The following is an 18,736-nucleotide window of genomic DNA, read 5'->3' on the forward strand; positions in this document are numbered from 1 at the left end:
TTACAAATTACCAGACATCCCCAGGTAATACTAGTCCGATTGATGTGAACCGAACTAAGAGCTTTTGGTTTGAATGGTCCTGGTCCACTGTAACCAGGACCTGGACCAGAGCTCAGTCTGGGTCCGTCATGTTGGAACGGAGGCTCCGGTGTTTTGTCTCCGCCCCCTCTCGCCTCGTGGTCACAGAGCGACCTTCCTCCTCCCTGTGATCAGGTGATAACGAGGCAGCAGCTCTGATGAAGCTCGTTATCTGCTGCAATAATTAAACTGAGGTTCATCCTCATCCTGCAGCTCAGAGCCGCTGGACACAAGGTCACCACACACACACACACACACACACAGGTTGCTCTGAGCTGTGACCTTTATTAGAGTATGTGACGACCAGGGTTGCAAAATTCCGGGAATTTTCAAAGTTGGAAATTTTCCATGGGAATTAACGGGAATATATGGGAATTAACGAGAATAAATCCGAAATTTACAAAATTGATTGGTGAGGGTGAGTAATATTTTACTCAACATTCATGTAAAAGAATTGATTGTTCATACAAGAATTAAAACTTGATAAAGTTGACTCACAAATACTAAATATGTTGAAATGTCATGTTTTTTAATTATATTATTTTGCACGGATATCTGCTTATGACAAAACAAAATATTGACATTCATGTTTGGATATGATACAGTTTGTTTAAATTACTAGTTAATTCCCATACATTTCCATAAATCGCATAAATTCCCATAATTCCCATGGAAAGTTTCCAATTTGGATTATTTCCAAAATTCCCCATCTTAACTTTCCATGGAAAGTTTCTGGAAATTTTCTGAAAATGTACTGGAAATTGTTCAGTTATCAATAATAATCACCACCTCCCCCCTCAGCTGCAGCTGGTGGCCGACCTGTTCCATGAGAAGGGCGACCCCGCCCCCTCCAAGTCCAAGGTCAACGTGCGACCGGCGAAGTCGACGCCTCGAGCTCCCAACAAGGACCACAGGAAGACGGTGGGACACCAGGTGAGCGCCGCTCTGAGGCCGAGAGCTGTGACTCCGCCCACCTCCCCCACCCTCACCCCCCCTCACCCTCACCCACCTCTCTCTCTCTGTCAGTTCCGCAGCTCGCTCCACCTGCTCATGGAGACCCTGAACGCCACCACGCCGCACTACGTCCGCTGCATCAAGCCCAACGACATCAAGGAGGCGTTCTCGTGAGTCTTCCATCATCACCATTACTCCGGTGTTAGACCACAGGGGTTAAAGGAGACGTATTCTGCCTCCTTTCCACAAATTAAAATAGTTCCCAGGTGTCTTAAAGACGTATCTGTGACAGAGATCTATGTGACAGCTCTTTTCATCTTCTCTAAACAGCCCTGTTCAGAACGGCTGGTTTCAGTGCCTGTCCCTTTAAATGCAAATGAGCCACTGCTTGCCCCGCCCCCTTCTACCGGTACCAGGTAGGGGCGGGATTATGCAAATTTGATGAAAACTAGTTACATCACTGGAAGACAACTGAGGGAACAGCTCGTAAAACCACATGGATTTCAACTTGTGGAGTCTGAAAATTAATGATCTTCTGATCTCTTTGTCAATTCTCACATTTTGGGGTCCAGAAGGCAAAAAAACAAACACCTGAATATATGTTAAACAGCCTTCAAAAAGTGATATTTCCATAATATGTACCAGTTCAAAGTTTAAAACTTATTTTTTTCTTTTCTTTTTTTTTTAATTTTAGAAATTTTTTTTAAATATTTTTTTTGGCTTTTCATGCCTTTATTGATAGTACAGTGGAGACAGACAGGAAATGGGGAGGCAGGGAGACCCCCCTTTTTTTTTTTTTTTTAGAATTGATTGATTTATTTATTTTTTAGCTTTTTTATTTTTTTTTCTTAAGAATTTTTACCACCTTTTTTTTCTAGAAATGTTTAAACGTTTTTGGAGAAAGTGTACCACTCTATTCCAAATATACTCCCAAAAGTAATAGTCTCAGAACAAATATGTGTGTATTTCTGGTGTTTGTGTCAAACACTTTTTGTCCAATAGGGGTCAGTGGTTTAATTTGTGTCAACTCAGGGTCCTTGATATAAAAAAGTTTGAGAACCACTGGTTTAGAAAAATGAAATAAGTTTATAATCGGTGTGTAAATTATCAATAATCAGTATTATTAGCAGTAAGAGAGGGCCCCAAAGCGTCTCCACCGGAGGTTTGACCGTGTCCAGACACAAGACATGATTTTTTTTTACTTCAATCTTTATTGAAATTCATCATCAATGACAAACAAATAACATTGAATTGAACATGGGGTACATACATTCGATTCAATAAGAGCTTTTAAAGACTTTGTGGAAAAATGTTAATAAATAAAAGTGATAAATAAATGATTAAAAAAATCACAATGCAAAAAAAAACATACATAAGCATCCAGAGCATGGGGTACAAAACACTTACTTCACAGAGAGGATTGTAAGGTTTTGTAGAGAGAGGGAACAGAGGCTTCAGTCAGGAGTGTGTGACTGCAGCGACATCACAGGTCAGAGGTCACGTGAGTTGCTGCGCAGCCACAGATCCCCGTGTTGTTCTTCTCACGTAAACACGCTGCTGGACACGTGTGCTGTGTCACGCCTGTTCCATTAGACCGCGGTCACATGACGCGGCCACAGACGGACGGACGGAGCTCGACTCGACTCAGTGTGACTGTGACTCTGCTGACCGACCGACTGACCATGATGAAGCTGAAGAGGAAGACGAGGTGGGGCGACGCGTCGTTGTTCGCCTGAGCCTCGACTCAGGTCTGAACTGTGACAGCAGGTGACAGTTAAAAAAAGTGTTTCCCCCGTTGTTGTTTTTGTCGTTGTCGCTTCTGCAGGTTCGATTCCCGTAGGGCGGTGCAGCAGCTCCGAGCCTGTGGCGTCCTGGAGACGATCCGGATCAGCGCGGCCGGGTACCCGTCCAGGTGAGTCCAGACCTCAGACCTCGCAGCTCAGTGTGTGTGTCTGCATCCACCCTTCCCTCCTCCTCATGCTTAGTGGTGGTTGGTTTTCACAATGAAAGCAGAAACAAACTCAGAGATAAAATAAATAAATAATTAAAAAAACTAAAGAAAAGTGAAGAAAGAGAATTCACTGGTTTAACAGGTTAAACTCTAAAAAAAAACACAGGTGAACTAAAAACCTTCAGGTGGAGGAAGTGTGTTTGAAGTTGTTGTCTGTGTTGTATTTCGCCATTTTGTGCACAGACAAGCTTACAAGCATATTTGTCTTATTTCTTGTCAAAATGTCTCATTTCTAGTCAAAACTGATCTCTTTCTGTTTAAAATGAGACTCATCACCTAAAAATTAACTTGTTTTTAGATCATTTTCACTTGTTTTAAACATTTTTTTTACTTTAAAAAAGTAGAAAAATCTGCCAGTGAAAGCAATTTTTTTGTGCGTGTAATAAAAAAGAAAAACTTGCCCCACAATCAGATTTTTCTACTTATTTCAAGTGAAAATAGGCTTGAAAGAAGTTTACAAAGTGTCTAAAAACAAGCTACTTTTTAATGTGATGACTCTTATTTTAAGTATAATGAGATTTGTTTTGACTAGAAAAGAGACATTTTGACTAGAAATAAGACAAATATTATTGGTAAGATTTTGAGTTTTTGCAGTGTACAATAGCAATTTGTTTTGCCTCCAGGAGTTAAAAAGAGTTAGAAAGTTTTAAAAGAACTATTAAAAGTATAAGTCAAGGCAATAAAGATAAAGAAAACATCAATGAATAACATCAAAGAATGAAACACAGGTAACGCTGCCAAAATATATTATATATACTGTACACAGAAATGTAAATATGTATGTACGGTCTATTAAAGTGCAAAAGTGACGTCTGTAGTGTAAGAAATGTAAAAATATTTGTCACTGGTCGTTACTATATAGGGATGTCAAGATTACTTGTTTTCACTATTGACGGCAGTATCAAACCACAATTAATTAATTATTTAATCAATCGTAAAGATTCCTAAATACCGTCACTTTCCAAAAAAAAGATTAACCATGTTGGAATATGAGCAGTAAAGGTAAATGAACAGATACGGGGTTAAATTACTTTAATGTCTATTTACCTAACTTAATATTGAATTGGTAGGAATTTAAATGTTAGCGTGTGATTTGTAATAAATAAAAAAGATTAAAATCAACTTAAACATTTGGTGTAGATGACAATTAATGACTTATTTCAATCATGACAGTCCTATAATAATAGATACTTAAAATATCCTGTGTATATAATGCGTAATGTAATTATATTTTGACTATATCAGATTTTTACACATTCATATTGTTGTAAAATTAAAGCAGAAGTAAGCGATATTTTTGTGTTAATATAGTCTTAAATAGTTATATCTTCCGACAGCAATCACTTACATAGAGTGTTTGGACTGAAACACGGGTCTCTCAGTCCCTCTGCTCTGCTCTGAGCCGAGGAGAAAACATTTATCGTATCCTACAATTTTTATCCAATGAGGAGAGAGAACGGCATGCAGGGCTGTGTGTGCAGCCAAGGGATGCGCCTGAATGTGGTGACGTAGGGACGAGGACTGTTATGGTGCGTTCAAGGCAACCCGTAACTCGTGTTTTTCCGACCTGTGAAGTCGTACCAGTTCGATCTGGTACGAGTTCACGGGTCAGAAGTTACGAGTGGCCGTTATAGTGACTTTCACAGGTAAAACAGGTCGGAAAAACACGAGTGGGTTGCCTGGAACGCTACAAAGTCGTAAGTTGTGACTTGAAGCTGTAATTTACGGTTTCAAAAGCCGACCCGGAACGCAGCATTAGCCAAAACGACCGGATCGCTTACTTCTGCTTTAATTAATCGTGTATGTGTGTGTGTACAGGTGGACGTACCCAGACTTCTTCAGCAGGTACCGGGTCCTGATGAGGAAGTCCGACATGACGTCACCGGACAAGAAGCTGGTGTGTAAGAACCTGCTGGAGACGCTCATCAAGGTGAGAGCGAGTTGGTTGGTTGGTTTGTTTTTAAGTACAGAACAGAAGTTGAACACGCTTTCTCACCCTCAGGAACCCGACATGTTCCAGTTCGGTAAGACGAAGATCTTCTTCCGGGCGGGACAGGTGGCGTACCTGGAGAAGCTCCGTGCCGACAAGTTCCGCGCCGCCTGCATCAAGATCCAGAAGACGGTGCGCGGCTGGCTGCAGAGAATCCGCTACCGCAAGATCCGCCGGGCCGCCATCGGCCTGCAGCGATACGGCCGCGGTTACCTGGCCCGCAGGTGAGTGACGGCACCGAGCCCAGAAACCATGCTTCCATCCACTTGTTGATCGAATTATCTGAGGATTGATTAAAATATTAATGCGAATAATGCCGGTAAAAGTGCGTTTCCATCTAAGACCTGTGCATAATGACGTCATGTGCTCTGTTTTTGCAATCGCATCGGTGTATCGAATTGTTTTCTTGCAATTGAAGGTGTTCCCATTCATTTTTGTACTAAATCGCAAAATAGAAGGACGTCCATCCTTCATCTTTGAAGACATGCCTGTCATCAGAAGACAGTGTTGTGTAGACACCGTTTTGATGCTAACTTTTTATCGATGTTAATAATAATGAATAATAATACATTTTATCTATAAAGCGCTTTACAAAGAACTCAAAGACACAGTAGGAGGCAAAAAGTCACAGAAAAAAAAAGTAGTTGTACGCACATCCAGTGCCTATTTTAGGCCAGGTGCCGGATAATCATAGGATCATTGAAAAAGGGAAAGGAGAATATCCGCACACTGGATTAAGGCTCCCATTTATTATATAATTGCAACGTTTCGACCAAAAGTGGTCGTCCTCAGGCAACTAAAGAGAAGAGAAGAGTCTTTAGCTGCCTGAAGAAGACCACTTTTGGTCGAAACGTTGCAATTATCTAATAAATGGGAGCCTTAATCCAGTGTGCGGATATTCTCCTTTCCCTTTTTCAGGAAGCATAAAGTAACACAATGAGAGAAACGCAGAAAAGCATTAAGCAGTAAGGCATCAAACATTGAAGACATTAAAACAATATTCATTATATTTAATCACATTTTACTGTTTCAAAAGAGGGATTTTTAATTCAATATTGCTTAATGTGAATAAATGGTAAACATGGTTATAGACGACCTGGTGTGACCTTTGATCAGCTCCACGAGTAAAGATTGTTGACATGTTTCGCTGGTTTCACGCACTGACAGTGACAATGATGTGTTTGTTTATTGATCACAGTGATCACAGGTTCTGTGTGTGTGTGTGTGTGTGTGTGTGTGTGTGTGTGTGTGTGTGTGTGTGTGTGTGTGTGTGTGTCCAGGTACGCGGAGTACCTGCGTCTGAGCCGCGCCGCCCTCGTCTGTCAGAAACAGTACCGTATGGTGAGAGAGCGCCGGGATTTCCTGCGGGTGAGACGAGCCGTCGTCACCATCCAGGCCCACGCCAAGGGCATGTTCACACGCCGCGTCTACAAGGAGGTGAGAGTCCCGTGGTCGGAGACGATGAGAGACACAGGGTCTCCACTTAGAGAGGAATGTGGGCAGGACAGTGAACGCCTCCTCACTGGGCCTGTGTGTGTTTGTTTGTTTGTGTCTGTATGTCTGTCTGTCAGTGAACGCCTCTTCACTCTGTGTCAGTTCTTTATTTGTTTATTTAGTCAGGACAATGCATATTAATTAACGCCTCTGTTAGAGAATAATTTCACTTCCCTGTAGATAGTTTGTGTAGTTAATGGTCAATCCCTCTGTGTCATAGTGACTTTCTGTTAGATTACTGCTGGAGTCAGTTATCTGCCCTATTTTCTCTTTTAGGAACATGCCAAGGCCATGGTCCCTCTTTGGCATCCTCAATCTCACTCTCTATAGCCAATTGGATGTTAACACATCTCCCCTTTGCTCTCTCGGTCCATTTCTAGTATAAGAATCTGAGCTTTATGGTACATTCACACCAAAAGCGTTGGGAGCGTTGGGAGCATTGGGAGCGTTGCGGCGGCCAGATGTCATTCATTTTCAATTGAGACTGGCGTCGAGGGGCGTCGATGGGCATCGGGACGTCAAATTAGAAGTTGAGAGAAGTTCAACTTTATGCAAATGAGGAGCGTCACCGCCGCGGCAGCAGCCAGGTGCAGACCGGGAGTCTCCCAGCAGGAGAAATTGAGAGCGCCTGAGTGCTTGAAAGTCCCGCCCCTTTGGCCGCCGCTATTAGTGTGAAGGTACTAGGGATGTCCCGATTATACATTTTCTTGGTACGATTATTGTCAGAGTAATAATCACGGTGTTACGATTATCACGATTATTATGCATGAATTAATTTCACAACACTATGAATGTGTAAAATCAAATATAGTGAAAATATAATTACATTACTCATTGTTTACACAAAATATTTCAAGTATCTATTAATATTATGACCAATTCTTAATCCCCAGGGGAAATGTTTGAAATATTCAGGTCATAAATTGTCATCTATACCAAATGTTTGCGTTTATTTTAATCGTTTTTTGTTTTGTTTTGCTTTTTTTTAAATTAAAAATGACACGCTAAGAAATAAATTACTACCAAGTCATTGTTACGTTAGGTAAATGGACCAGTATCTGTGCATTTACCTTTATTTTTGCGCACATCTGCCGATATAGATCCGGCATCATCTTTTTCGTAAAGTCACGGTATTTAGGAACCTTTACGATTAATTAATTGTAATCGTGACATCCCTAGAACGTACCATTACTGTTTGACCCTTAGAATTGAGGTGGCCTTACACACTTATATTGTGATGACGACTCTTCTGTTCTCCTCGGCCGAGCCTAAATAAACTCCTTCAGCATAAGACATACAGGACTCTGGTAGCCTACTTCTTCTTCGTCATCGGCATCACCACAAATTCCTCCCTAACAGCCTCTTTACTGTTTCAGTATCAGTGAACGCCTCTTCACTCGTTCTGTCTCTGCAGTTCCTGCTGCACCATAAGGCCATGATCATCCAGAGGAGCGTGCGGCGCTGGCTGCTCAGGAGGAAGTTCAGACGAGCGCGCGACGCCGCCGTCACCATCCAGTGCGCGTACAGACAGCTGCTCGCCAGGCGGCGGCTGAAGCAGATGAAGATCGAAGCTCGGTCGGCGCAACACCTGAAGAAACTGAACACAGGGATGGAGAACAAGATTGTCCAGATGCAGAGGAAGATGGACGACCAGGTACACACACACACACACACACACACTGGCTGTGTCCGAAATCACTCACTCATACACTCACTCCCTATCCACTACATCATGTATATGATATAGTGCACTACATCAGTGGTTCTCAACTGGTGGGTCGGGACCCAAAAGTGGGTCGCGGACCCGTTCTGGATGGGTCGTGGACAGCTGGTCAAAAAAGTAAATAATATTTAATGCACATCTGATGTTGGACATTTATGTCTTTTATTTTGAAAAATAACTTATTTTGAAAGGCACACGAGACACGTGAACACATGCAGTTGTAATGGTCCTCCTCAGTTTCTTATTATTTGCTCTGAATGCAAAGATATCAGTTTCTTATTAATGTGGCCTGAATGCAGTGAATGTTTTGTTTTGTAGGTCTTTATTTTGTGCAATTTGATATTTATTCACTTTTGTGAACATGCTCTGAATGCAGAGATGCATTAGAATTCAAATATATCGTTTTGTTGGTCTCCATTTTGTGCAGTTTGATATTTTTTTATTCACTTCCTACATGCAGTTGTCATGGTAACTCCTCAGTTTCATTCATGTGCTCTGAAATGCACTTTGCTCAATAAAGAGCAAAATTAGTTTTTAAAGGCTTAAAAAAAAATTCTTGGTTTGAATTCTATAAAAGTGGGTTGCGACTTAATGACCATGGGAAAATGTGGAGCCCAGAGTGAGACTAGTTGAGAACCCCTGCACTACATCATGTACACGATGTAGGGAACGACGGGAGGAGAATTCGGACACTACACGGTAATTTTCTGGACGTGGTTGCGTCAGCAGATGCGCCAGGTGTTGCTGTGACGGAAGCAGACGCGCCGAGAATCATGTAAATAAACCATGGATGTATGAAACAAACCGGACACATAGAAATAAAATAAGAAAAACCAGACACTTGCGGGAACATTTGAGGATGTGATTCTGTGTGGTTGTGTTACTCGGACAATGAACTGTTGAAATATCGGAAGTTTGGTTTGGTCGACTACTGTTGTGTGTCCAGACCGTGAGCTGTAACAGCTCTGTGGCTATTAGCTTAGCTCGTTAGCTCGTATTTACTACATATTCTACTACAGTTTCTTTATTAGATTGATTTAATGCTGCCTGTTATTGTTGGGATGCTGCTGCCCAACTCCTGCTCCTCGGGCGAGGCTCCAAACGGAGCAAAGGCAAATACATCTGAGGAGTTTATTGGTAAATAACCTAAAGAAATCGGAGCTAACATGCTAACTAGCTTGCTCTGTCCCGGTTGCTGCCGTAGTGTCCTTGGGCAAGACACCTTACCCACCTTGCTGCTGATGGGTCGTGGTTATAAGCGCCTTGCATGGCAGCTTCCGCCATCAGTGTGTGAATGTGTGTGTGAATGGGTGAATGTGATGTACTGTAAAGCGCTTTGGGTATCGTTCAGGTATAGTAAAGCGCTATATAAATACAGACCATTTACCATTTCTTCTCTGGCAAAACACGACCGTATTGCATTGTGGGATACGGGAGTAGAAAGTAGTGTAGCTACATCGCTTGTTCACTCAATTTTGCGGTGCATTGTGGGTGTTTTGTTGTCCTCTGCGTAGTGGATGAAATTAATCGCGGAGAATTCGAACAACACTACAAAATGGCGAACACACTATATAGTGCACTACGTCCGTGATAGGGGGCGATTTCGAACACAGCTACAGAGAACTGACATCATACTATGACAACGGTGAGAACACTTCCTGTCCCCTCCACCCGTCACAGTCCAAAGAGTACCGCTCTCAGAACGAGCAGCTGCACACGGTGAACGCCAACCTGGGGTCAGAGGTCACCAAGCTGCAGAAGGAGCTGCAGCTGATGCAGAGCGGCGGGGGTCAGGTGACCTCGCTGCAGGAGGAGGTGCAGGTGCTGAAGGAGGAGCTGCAGGAGGCGCACGGCCTCAGGAAGAAGGTCGAGGAGGAGCACTGCACCGAGAAGCAGAGCCTCAGAGAGGTGAGGAGAACCACACACACACATCGGTGTTGTGGCTGCAGCTGGAAATAAAAGTGTTTCTCAGTCAGTTAGAGGAGGAGGAAGAGTTGGAGGAGGAGTTAGTGGAGAAGGAAGAGTGAGAAGAGGAGGAGGAAGAGCTAGAGTTAATATAGAAGGAAGAGTTAGAGGAGGAGGAAGAGTTAGAGTTAGTGGAGAAGGAAGAGTTAGAGGAGGAGGAAGAGTTAGAGGAGGAGGAAGAGTTAGAGTTAGTGGAGAAGGAAGAGTTAGAGGAGGAGGAAGAGTTAGAGGAAGTGTTAGAGGAGGAGGAAGAGTTAGTGGAGAAGGAAGAGTTAGAGGAGGAGGAAGACTTAGTGGAGAAGGAAGAGTTAGAGGAGGAGGAAGAGTTAGAGGAAGAGTTAGAGGAGGAGGAAGACTTAGTGGAGAAGGAAGAGTTAGAGGAAGAGTTAGTGGAGGAGGAAGAGTTAGAGGAGGAGGAAGAGTTAGTGGAGAAGGAAGAGTTAGAGGAAGAGTTAGTGGAGGAGGAAGAGTTAGAGGAGGAGGAAGAGTTAGAGAGGAGGAGAAGTTAGTGTAGGAGGAAGTGTTCTTGGAGGAGGAAGAGTTAGAGGAGGAGGAAGAGTTAGAAGAGGGAGAGTTAGAGAAGAAGGAAAAATAGTGTAGGAGGAAAAGTTAGAGGAGAAGGAAAAGTTGGAAGAGGAGGAAGAGTTAGTGGAGTAGGAAGAGTTAGAGACGGGGGAGGAAAAGCTAGAAGAGGAAGAAGAGTTAGTGGAGGAAGAAGAGTTAGTGGAGAAGGAATAGTTAGAAGAGGAGTTCGTGGAGGAGGAAGAGTTAGAGGAGGAGTTAGGAAGAGCTAATGGAGTAGGAGGAATTACAGGTGGAGTTAGAGGAGTAGGAGAAGTAGATGTGTAGAAAGGAGTGTGGACCTTCAGGTTATTGTGGGCGCCTGTGTTGGGCGGAGCCTCTGATCGCCTGTTTGACCCCCTCCTTGTCCTCAGAGGGTGGAGGAGCTGGAGAAGGAGAACACTCTGCTGAAGAGCGAGAAGGAGGAGATGAACCAGAAGATCCAGCAGCTGTCAAAGAGCAGCGCAGGTGAGAGACGCTGCTGATGCTGCCTCCTGCTGGTGACACTGACACATCACCACTGTGACAGAGTAAAAGTATATTTGTTAACTTTTAAATGTAGTAGAGTAAAAGTAAAAGTCCTGATTTTTTTTTTAAAAACTCAAGTTAAGTACAGATCCTCCAAAAAAACTACCTATTACTTACTATCCACCTCTGCCTTTAACTATGTATATACACATGGGTGCAGATCCCGGGGGGGACGGGGGGGACATGTCCCCCCCAATTTCTGAAAAACATGAATTGTCCCCCCCAATAAAAATACCCCAAATTATTCAAAATTGAAGAAATGTATTTTCAGACTTCACATTCTTCACATTTTAGATTCACATCTAAAAAGAAATGATTGAAATGGTGCACATAATGTTTGACAAATATATTTCTGACTCCACATTCCACCTCCAGTCTCCTCCACTACGATGCAAATGAATGGGTAGTTTCTTACTCAGATGCTGATGACATCAGCAGGCTTTAAAAAAAAAAAAAAAACGACCCCCTCAATCTTAAGGCTTCATATTTTGATTTTCATCCATATCAATTCATCATGTATAAAGTAGTCCCATACACTGGGAGAAAAGGGAGATAGGGAGAAGAATTGGGGATCTGGGAAGGTCGGAGGGAGGCGAAAGATAAGAACGCAGATATTATATGTCTGAGACCCTTAAAATTATAATTTACTAGTGATACGTGCTGTTGGCTGTTTAGGACAAATAAACAAGAAAGGTAAGCACAATAAATAATTCCCTGTGCAGTACTTTATGAATGATATGGCGAGCCTCTACCAAGTTGTTATTTATGGTCGCATGTTATGAGCTGCAATACGGGCAAAAAAAAAAAAATCACTTTTGTGTCCCCCCCAATCCTGACATGCCGATCTGCACCCCTGTATATACAGTTAAGGACAAAATTATTAGCCCCTCTATAAAAATGTCCCTTTTTGTAAATATTTACCAAGTGCTGTTAAACAGAGCAAAACTTTTTTTAACGCAGTTTTTCAACATCATCGTTTTATTTTGGATGTTTGCATTTAATTTACACTGCACACATAAAATGTGGTCATTCAATGATGATGAGAAAAATTGACCACCACATCAACTAGGCTGCCTCAGCCACATTGCAGCCGCTGTGGCGTTTGCCCGTATTGCCCCTTCTGCTCAGTGTGGACACGCTAATGCCACCACACATCTTGACCAATCACATAATCAAATTAAATCAAATCAAATCAAATCAAATGAACTTTATTTGTCCCGCAAGGGGAAATTTGTCTTGGGCAAGTGGCGTCGTAGCAGCTGCCTTGTACATGCAATACATACATACACAATACATACACTATAACAGTAACATATCCAAGAAAAGAGAAAGAAAGAAAGTGCAAGGGGCAATAAATTAGGGCTGGGCCGATATGATTGTGTGCCGATTCGATTCTCTAACGATTTTTGGGTCCCGATTCGATTTAAATTGCGATTCGATTTTACCAAGTATTGCGATTTTATATTTCAATTACAATAGGGCTTTCGCTGGGCGTCTTGCAGTCGCCGCTCGGGCCCGAAATATTGTGATTTTCTTTCCTTAAACAAGAGCAGGTTGAACCAAACACTTGACAATACATCAATACACACATCACATCAGTTTGTCTGTTGTGTTCGTTTGTTCACATAGATATCTGTGAACAAACTAACACAACAGGCCGGTTTGACTTTGTCGAGTGTAATGGCACAGAATACATGATTGTACAATAAAGATTGGTCGTCCCAAAAAAATAAAAAATAAATCGAAAAAAATTGCGATTAATATAAAAATCGATTTTTTTTTTGCCCAGCCCTACAATAAATAGTTTAAAATACTTATAATACAAGTTCAAATAAAAGCATTTGACATCAGGCTTTCACTGAAAAAAGAGGAGAAAAAGAAAACAGATCGGCTCCCGTTGTTCACTTCAAAGAGCCGGATCGTTCACGCCCAACACATCCCTAACTGTGTGCGTGTGTGTGTGTGTGTGTGTGTGTGTGTGTGTGTGTGTGTGTGTGCGTGTCAGGCGGCAGCAGTGACTCCCAGAAGGCCGAGTCTCTGGAGTCGGAGCTCGACGCCGAGCGGCAGCGGTACCAGAACCTCCTCAAGGAGTTTTCCAGACAGGAGCAGAGATACGACAACCTCAAGGAGGAGCTGTCCCTCACCAAGGTGTGTGTGATGCTGTGACCATGGAAGCATCAGTTAGTTCTAAGATTTTAAAGGGATAGTTCATCATTTTGTCAAACTGGCCCATTGCCATAATCCCTATAGTCATAGCAGTAGGTTCGTTACCTTTAATTGTCGGTGCAAGCTGTTTTTAGAACGCCGGAGCAGAGCCGTGAGCTGCTCAGAGCTACGCTACGGAGGCTCATGGGATTTCTTGGTTTCTGTAGCGGCAATCTTTCTTCCTTCTCCTACTCTGCTTTACCGCTACTATTAAGCAGTCTTCTTGGCAATAAGCTTGACACAAAAAAGAATCTTCCAAGGCAATAACTCCGTTCAAAAAATAACTTTACTTAAAAAGCAAAAAACAAAGTTACAAGATTCACTCTGAGATATTGTCAAAAAATTGTCTTGCTCCTTAGGCTGCTTAACCTGGTCTGAGAGCTGAGCTACTGTGATGTCATCAGCAGCATAATTAAAGGAGCAGCTCCACATTTTAAAGGAAAACTACTAACTATTGTAAGCAATACAATATGGCTCTTACAGTTTCCCTTCATCAAACTCATCAAATACACAATCCAACAACTCCACAACGCTCTGGTGGACAAGTTGTGACCTGCACATTCACCACGCTATGAGATAATAACAGAACATTACCACACAGAGTTGTTTTAGAGGTAAATGCAGAGACTGCTGCTGAAAAACTGTCCCTGAAGGCAACGCGCATCAGCGGTTTTGCATGAATTTCCCTCTGTAGCGTAGCTCTGAGCAGCTCACGGCTCTGCTCCGCCGTTCTAAAAATAGCTTGCACCGACAATTAAAGGTAACGGACCTTCTGCTATGACTATAGGGATTTATTATGGCAATGGGCCAATTTACCAAAATGTTGAACTATCCCCTTAAGACTGAGCAAACTGAAGATGATGATGATGTAACACAGCTCAAGTTAAACTCCATTTCCCATCATGCTCCAGTTCCAGCCCGGCCACAGGAGGAACCCGTCCAATCAGAGCAGCCTGGAGTCGGACTCCAACTACCCGTCGTTCTCCACCTCCGAGGTCGGAGACACCGAGGACGCCATCCAGCTGGTGGAGGTGAGTCTCAGCAACCAATCATCACTCAACAATCGATCAATTACTACAGCCAGAGGCCAGTGTTAATGTGTTAATCAACAGGTGAGTCACGTGACTGACAGGTGAGAGGGGTGGGGGGGCGTGGTCTTAGGCAAGGCAAGGCATCTTTATTTATATAGCGCATTTGATACCAAGGCAACTCAATGTGCTACATAAAGACAAAACATTAAAAAAAGAAGCATAAAACAGAATAAAAACAAACAAAACACTAAAAACAGAGTTAAGAGCAAGAGCAAATAAAAGTAAAGTAAAATAAAATAAAATAGATAAAGTTTTAAGTTCTTAAAAGAGCTCAGCTATAAGCACGTGAAAAGAGAAATGTTTTTAACCTGGATTTAAAAGTGCTTACAGTTGGGGCTGATCTCAGTTCTGCTGGGAGTTTGTTCCAGTTGTGTGCAGCATCACAGCTAAATGCTGCTTCACCATGTCTGGTCTGAACTCTGAGCTCTCAGAGCTCTACTGGGTTTATACTCTACTACTAACATGTCATTCATGTATTCTGGACCTAAACCATTCAGTGATTTGTAAACCAGTAGCAGAACTTTAAAATCTATTCTGTAGCTGACTGGGAGCCAATGTAAGGTCTTAGAGGCCCCATGGCATGAAAAATGTGATTTTGGTTATTTTTTCGTGCTTGGGGAGGTCTCTGGGCCACGTATATACTGCTCCATGCATCAAACTGGTCATAAACGGAGAAACACACACCGCCCATTTGTAGGAACTGTCTCTTTAAGACGAGCGGATAGCACTTCCTCCTTTCTGTGATGTCACACACAAGGTAACTCCGCCCACCGTGACCAGTTTTTTTTTTCTTCAATTTTTATGAATGCAGCTTAGGCTTCAGTTACTTGCCTGTGATTGGCCCGACCACATGCCACTCTAAAACAGTGAGCCAATCAGAGAGGTTCTCATTCTCTCTTCTGATTGGCCAAATGACCTGTGCCTGCTAGAGCTCCAGAAAGAGGCAACAGAAAGGGGCAGTAGAAACGATATTAAGCAGATCACAGGTACTCAGAACCAATGATACATCTTGTTAGGGATATCAGCAGGTAAATAAACCCAGAGAAAAGTGCACAGCATGAGGCCTTTAAGAACCGGGGTGATGTGATCTGATCTCTTGGTTCTGGTAACAACAGGAGCTCGGGGTGGAGAAAGCGGCGATGGACATCAGTCTGTTCATGAAGCTGCAGAAACGCGTGCGGGAGCTGGAGCAGGAGCGGAGGAGGCTGCAGCTGAACCTGGACAAGATGGAGGAGCTCAGCAAGCACAGGGTGAGGCGGCGCGAAGCCATGACATCACTCACTGTGTGACGTCATCACCCAAGAGTGTGATGACATCACCGGAGAGTGTGATGACATCACCATACCGTGTGATGACATCACCATACCGTGTCCAGCTTTTTGACCGTTTGTTTCCTCGCAGGGGTCAGAGGTCAAGAGTCCAACCTCGGAGCAGGAGACTGCAGATCTGGCCTACAACAACCTGAAGGTACAAACTCCTGCTCCTCCTCCTCCTCCTTTACTAACTCCTCCTCCACTAACTCCTCCTACACCTCTCACCCTTCCTACTCCCTTACTAACTCCTCCTCGAACCCCTCCTACTCCTTACTCCTCCTCCTCTGACTCCTCCCTTCTTCTCCTTTACTAACTCCTCCTACTCCTCTAATCCCTCCTCCTACTCCTACTTACTAACTCCTCCTCCTCTTCCTATAACTCCTCCTCCTCCACTAACTCCTCTTCCTCCTCCTCCTCCTCCTCCTCCACCACCTTCTCCTCCATTAACTCCACCTCCTCTTCTATCTACACCTCCTCCTCCTATTACCCCTTCTACTCCACTTTCTCCTATTCCTCTTTCCTCCAAATAACTCCTCCTCCTTCACCACTCACCCCTCATACTCCTCTAACTCCGCCTCCTTTACCTCCTCTTAACCTTCCTCCTCCACTAACTCCTCCCATTCCTCCTCCTCTTCTCATCCTTCCTACTGCACTTACTCCTCCTATTCCTCCAACCCCTCCTCCTCTAACTCCTCCCACTCGTCCTATACCTCCCAACCCTCCTCCTCCTCTTCCTCTTCTAACTCCTATAACTCTCACTCCTCTCACCCTTCCTCTAACTCCTATGACATCTCTCACTCCTCTCACCCCACATACTCCTCTAACTCCTCCTCCTCCTCCTCCTCTCGCCCCCTGCAGAGGGAGGAGCTGGAGTCGGAGAACAAGAAGCTGAAGAACGACCTGAACGAGCTGAGGAAGGCGGTGTCGGAGCGAGCGTCTCAGAGCGGCGACTCGTCCAACGAGCTGCAGGACGGCTACAACCTGCTGCTGAGTCAGCTCCGAGCCGCCAGCGAGGAGCTGGACGCCCGGAAGGAGGAGGTGCTGATCCTGAGGACCCAGATCGTCAGCAAGGCCCAGAAGGAGGAGGAGGAGGAGCAGAACCAACACCTGGTGAGTTCAGCCTCTATTACCGCCAATAATACCGATTATGGATTATTAACTAACCTACAATCTAATCTCATTTTTCTAATCTGTCATTATGAATCATCCTAGCCTGGCATGTTTTTACCCATCTATGGTTTTAATCTGAAATGGCACCAAATTTAGCTAAAAGTGCAGCTTGGTGTTGATTTACACTTAATATTCAAAATGATATACAGTAGTACTGAATAAATAATAACTAAATTAAATAAAATAAACTGCAACATCAAAGTGCATCAACAACAATTAAAGATTTTTGTAATTACGCAGAATTTCTCGATGTAATAACGCCACATTTTGTAACGTAAAGTTACCTGTATTTGTGCCGTTATGTGTATTTTGTTGTGATCTCTGTATTTTATTGCATTTTGTCCTTGTGGTAAAGCACTTTGTGATTTTATCTATGAAAAGTGCTATATAAATTAAATTTACTTACTTACTTAAAATTCTTGAATGCAATGTGTAATAAACTTTGCCGCATTTTGTAATAAGTTGTTACATAATGCTAGCCTGGCTTACACCAGACCTCGTCTCAGTGTAGATGAGATTCGGTCTGGGAACCACCCGTTCATTTTTTCGTATTTTGAGGCGTGGTTTACGAAAGCCCAGAGCTGTTTATTGGGCGCTACGAATGTCTATCAAATGCGTCTGTACGTAGCTTATAGCCAATCGTATCAATCATACCCGATGACGTAGAGCGACAGAAATCCGATGAGGAAAGAAACGCTAAACGTTGCTCTTTTTTCAAAATAGACTTGCGGCCCAAAATACTTAAAACACTTTTTTAACGCTGTATCGAAAGGTAAAGCGTCTGCCGCCATTTTGGATCGACAAGCTGTCAACAAAGTCACTTCGGTGTGTCGTCATCGTCTTGCTGCCCCCTCCCCCTGTTCTGTGATTGGCTCCCTAGTTGTGGGAAAAACTGGGTCCATGGTTTCCAGGCTGACTTGCAGAGCGAATAAAATAATGTGCAAGGCAACATGGGTAAACCCAAGCTAACGTATTGCACCAAAGTATTACACTTTCTTCATAAAAGAAAATGCATTTTGTAATAATTTGGTGCATTATGTAACAACTTATTACAAAATGCGGCAAAGTTTATTACACTTGACGTTCAAGAATTGTATTACAAAATGTGGCAGATTATTACAAAAATGCGTCATTATTACATCATGAGGTAAAAATTTATTACAATATTACATAATGCAGCGCTTAGTTCGCTTATGCCTTGTGGCCGGCCCCGAACTCACTTCCTGTCCGTGTTTCAGGAGGAAAACTCTCAGGTTCCTCGGACAGAGAACTTCAAAGAACCCGTGGACAAGGAGGAGGCTCTCAAGGCCTACCAGGAAGTGTCCGAGTCCAAGAGGTGAGAGACAGAACCTCAGGAGGGAGGAACCGCCTGTTTCTGCTGCTTCAGCTTTTCTTACCTCTGCTGTTTCCTCCTCTTCCTCCTCCTTTTCCTCCTTTTCCTCCTCTTTTCTCCTCCTCCTCACCAGTGACCCACAGGACTGGTGTTATCTGAACGAAGATGGAGAGCTGGGTCTGGCGTACCAGGGCCTCAAACAAGTGGCCAGGTTTCTGTTTCATCTTTCTTCGTCTTTTTCATCTTCTTCTTTTTCTTCTGCCGTTTCTCCGTTCGACGCTGTAACTCATCATAACTTCATCACAGTTTTATTTCACTCG

The 18,736-nt window shown here is 43.3% G+C and overlaps 1 protein-coding gene across 2 annotated transcripts in view; it reads left to right on the forward strand.

Annotated features, from left to right (window-relative positions):
- myo5b (myosin VB) overlaps positions 1 to 18,736 on the forward strand; it is a 54,460-nt gene that overhangs the window by 21,280 nt on the left and 14,444 nt on the right. Inside the window, exons 15-29 of one of the 2 annotated variants that reach the window (XM_083983530.1) lie at positions 880 to 1,011; positions 1,105 to 1,202; positions 2,858 to 2,944; positions 4,862 to 4,973; positions 5,046 to 5,257; positions 6,314 to 6,470; positions 7,942 to 8,181; positions 9,931 to 10,158; positions 11,151 to 11,244; positions 13,310 to 13,452; positions 14,421 to 14,540; positions 15,716 to 15,850; positions 16,002 to 16,067; positions 16,772 to 17,023; positions 18,322 to 18,419. In XM_083983530.1, the coding sequence (XP_083839656.1) occupies positions 880 to 1,011; positions 1,105 to 1,202; positions 2,858 to 2,944; positions 4,862 to 4,973; positions 5,046 to 5,257; positions 6,314 to 6,470; positions 7,942 to 8,181; positions 9,931 to 10,158; positions 11,151 to 11,244; positions 13,310 to 13,452; positions 14,421 to 14,540; positions 15,716 to 15,850; positions 16,002 to 16,067; positions 16,772 to 17,023; positions 18,322 to 18,419 (2,174 nt within the window). The remainder of the gene's footprint in view (positions 1 to 879; positions 1,012 to 1,104; positions 1,203 to 2,857; positions 2,945 to 4,861; positions 4,974 to 5,045; positions 5,258 to 6,313; positions 6,471 to 7,941; positions 8,182 to 9,930; positions 10,159 to 11,150; positions 11,245 to 13,309; positions 13,453 to 14,420; positions 14,541 to 15,715; positions 15,851 to 16,001; positions 16,068 to 16,771; positions 17,024 to 18,321; positions 18,420 to 18,736) is intronic. The other variant, XM_083983531.1, reaches the window with a different exon arrangement.

Source organism: Trachurus trachurus, assembly GCF_905171665.1.
Source record: "Trachurus trachurus genome assembly, chromosome: 12".
NCBI classification, from domain to species: Eukaryota; Metazoa; Chordata; class Actinopteri; order Carangiformes; family Carangidae; genus Trachurus; species Trachurus trachurus.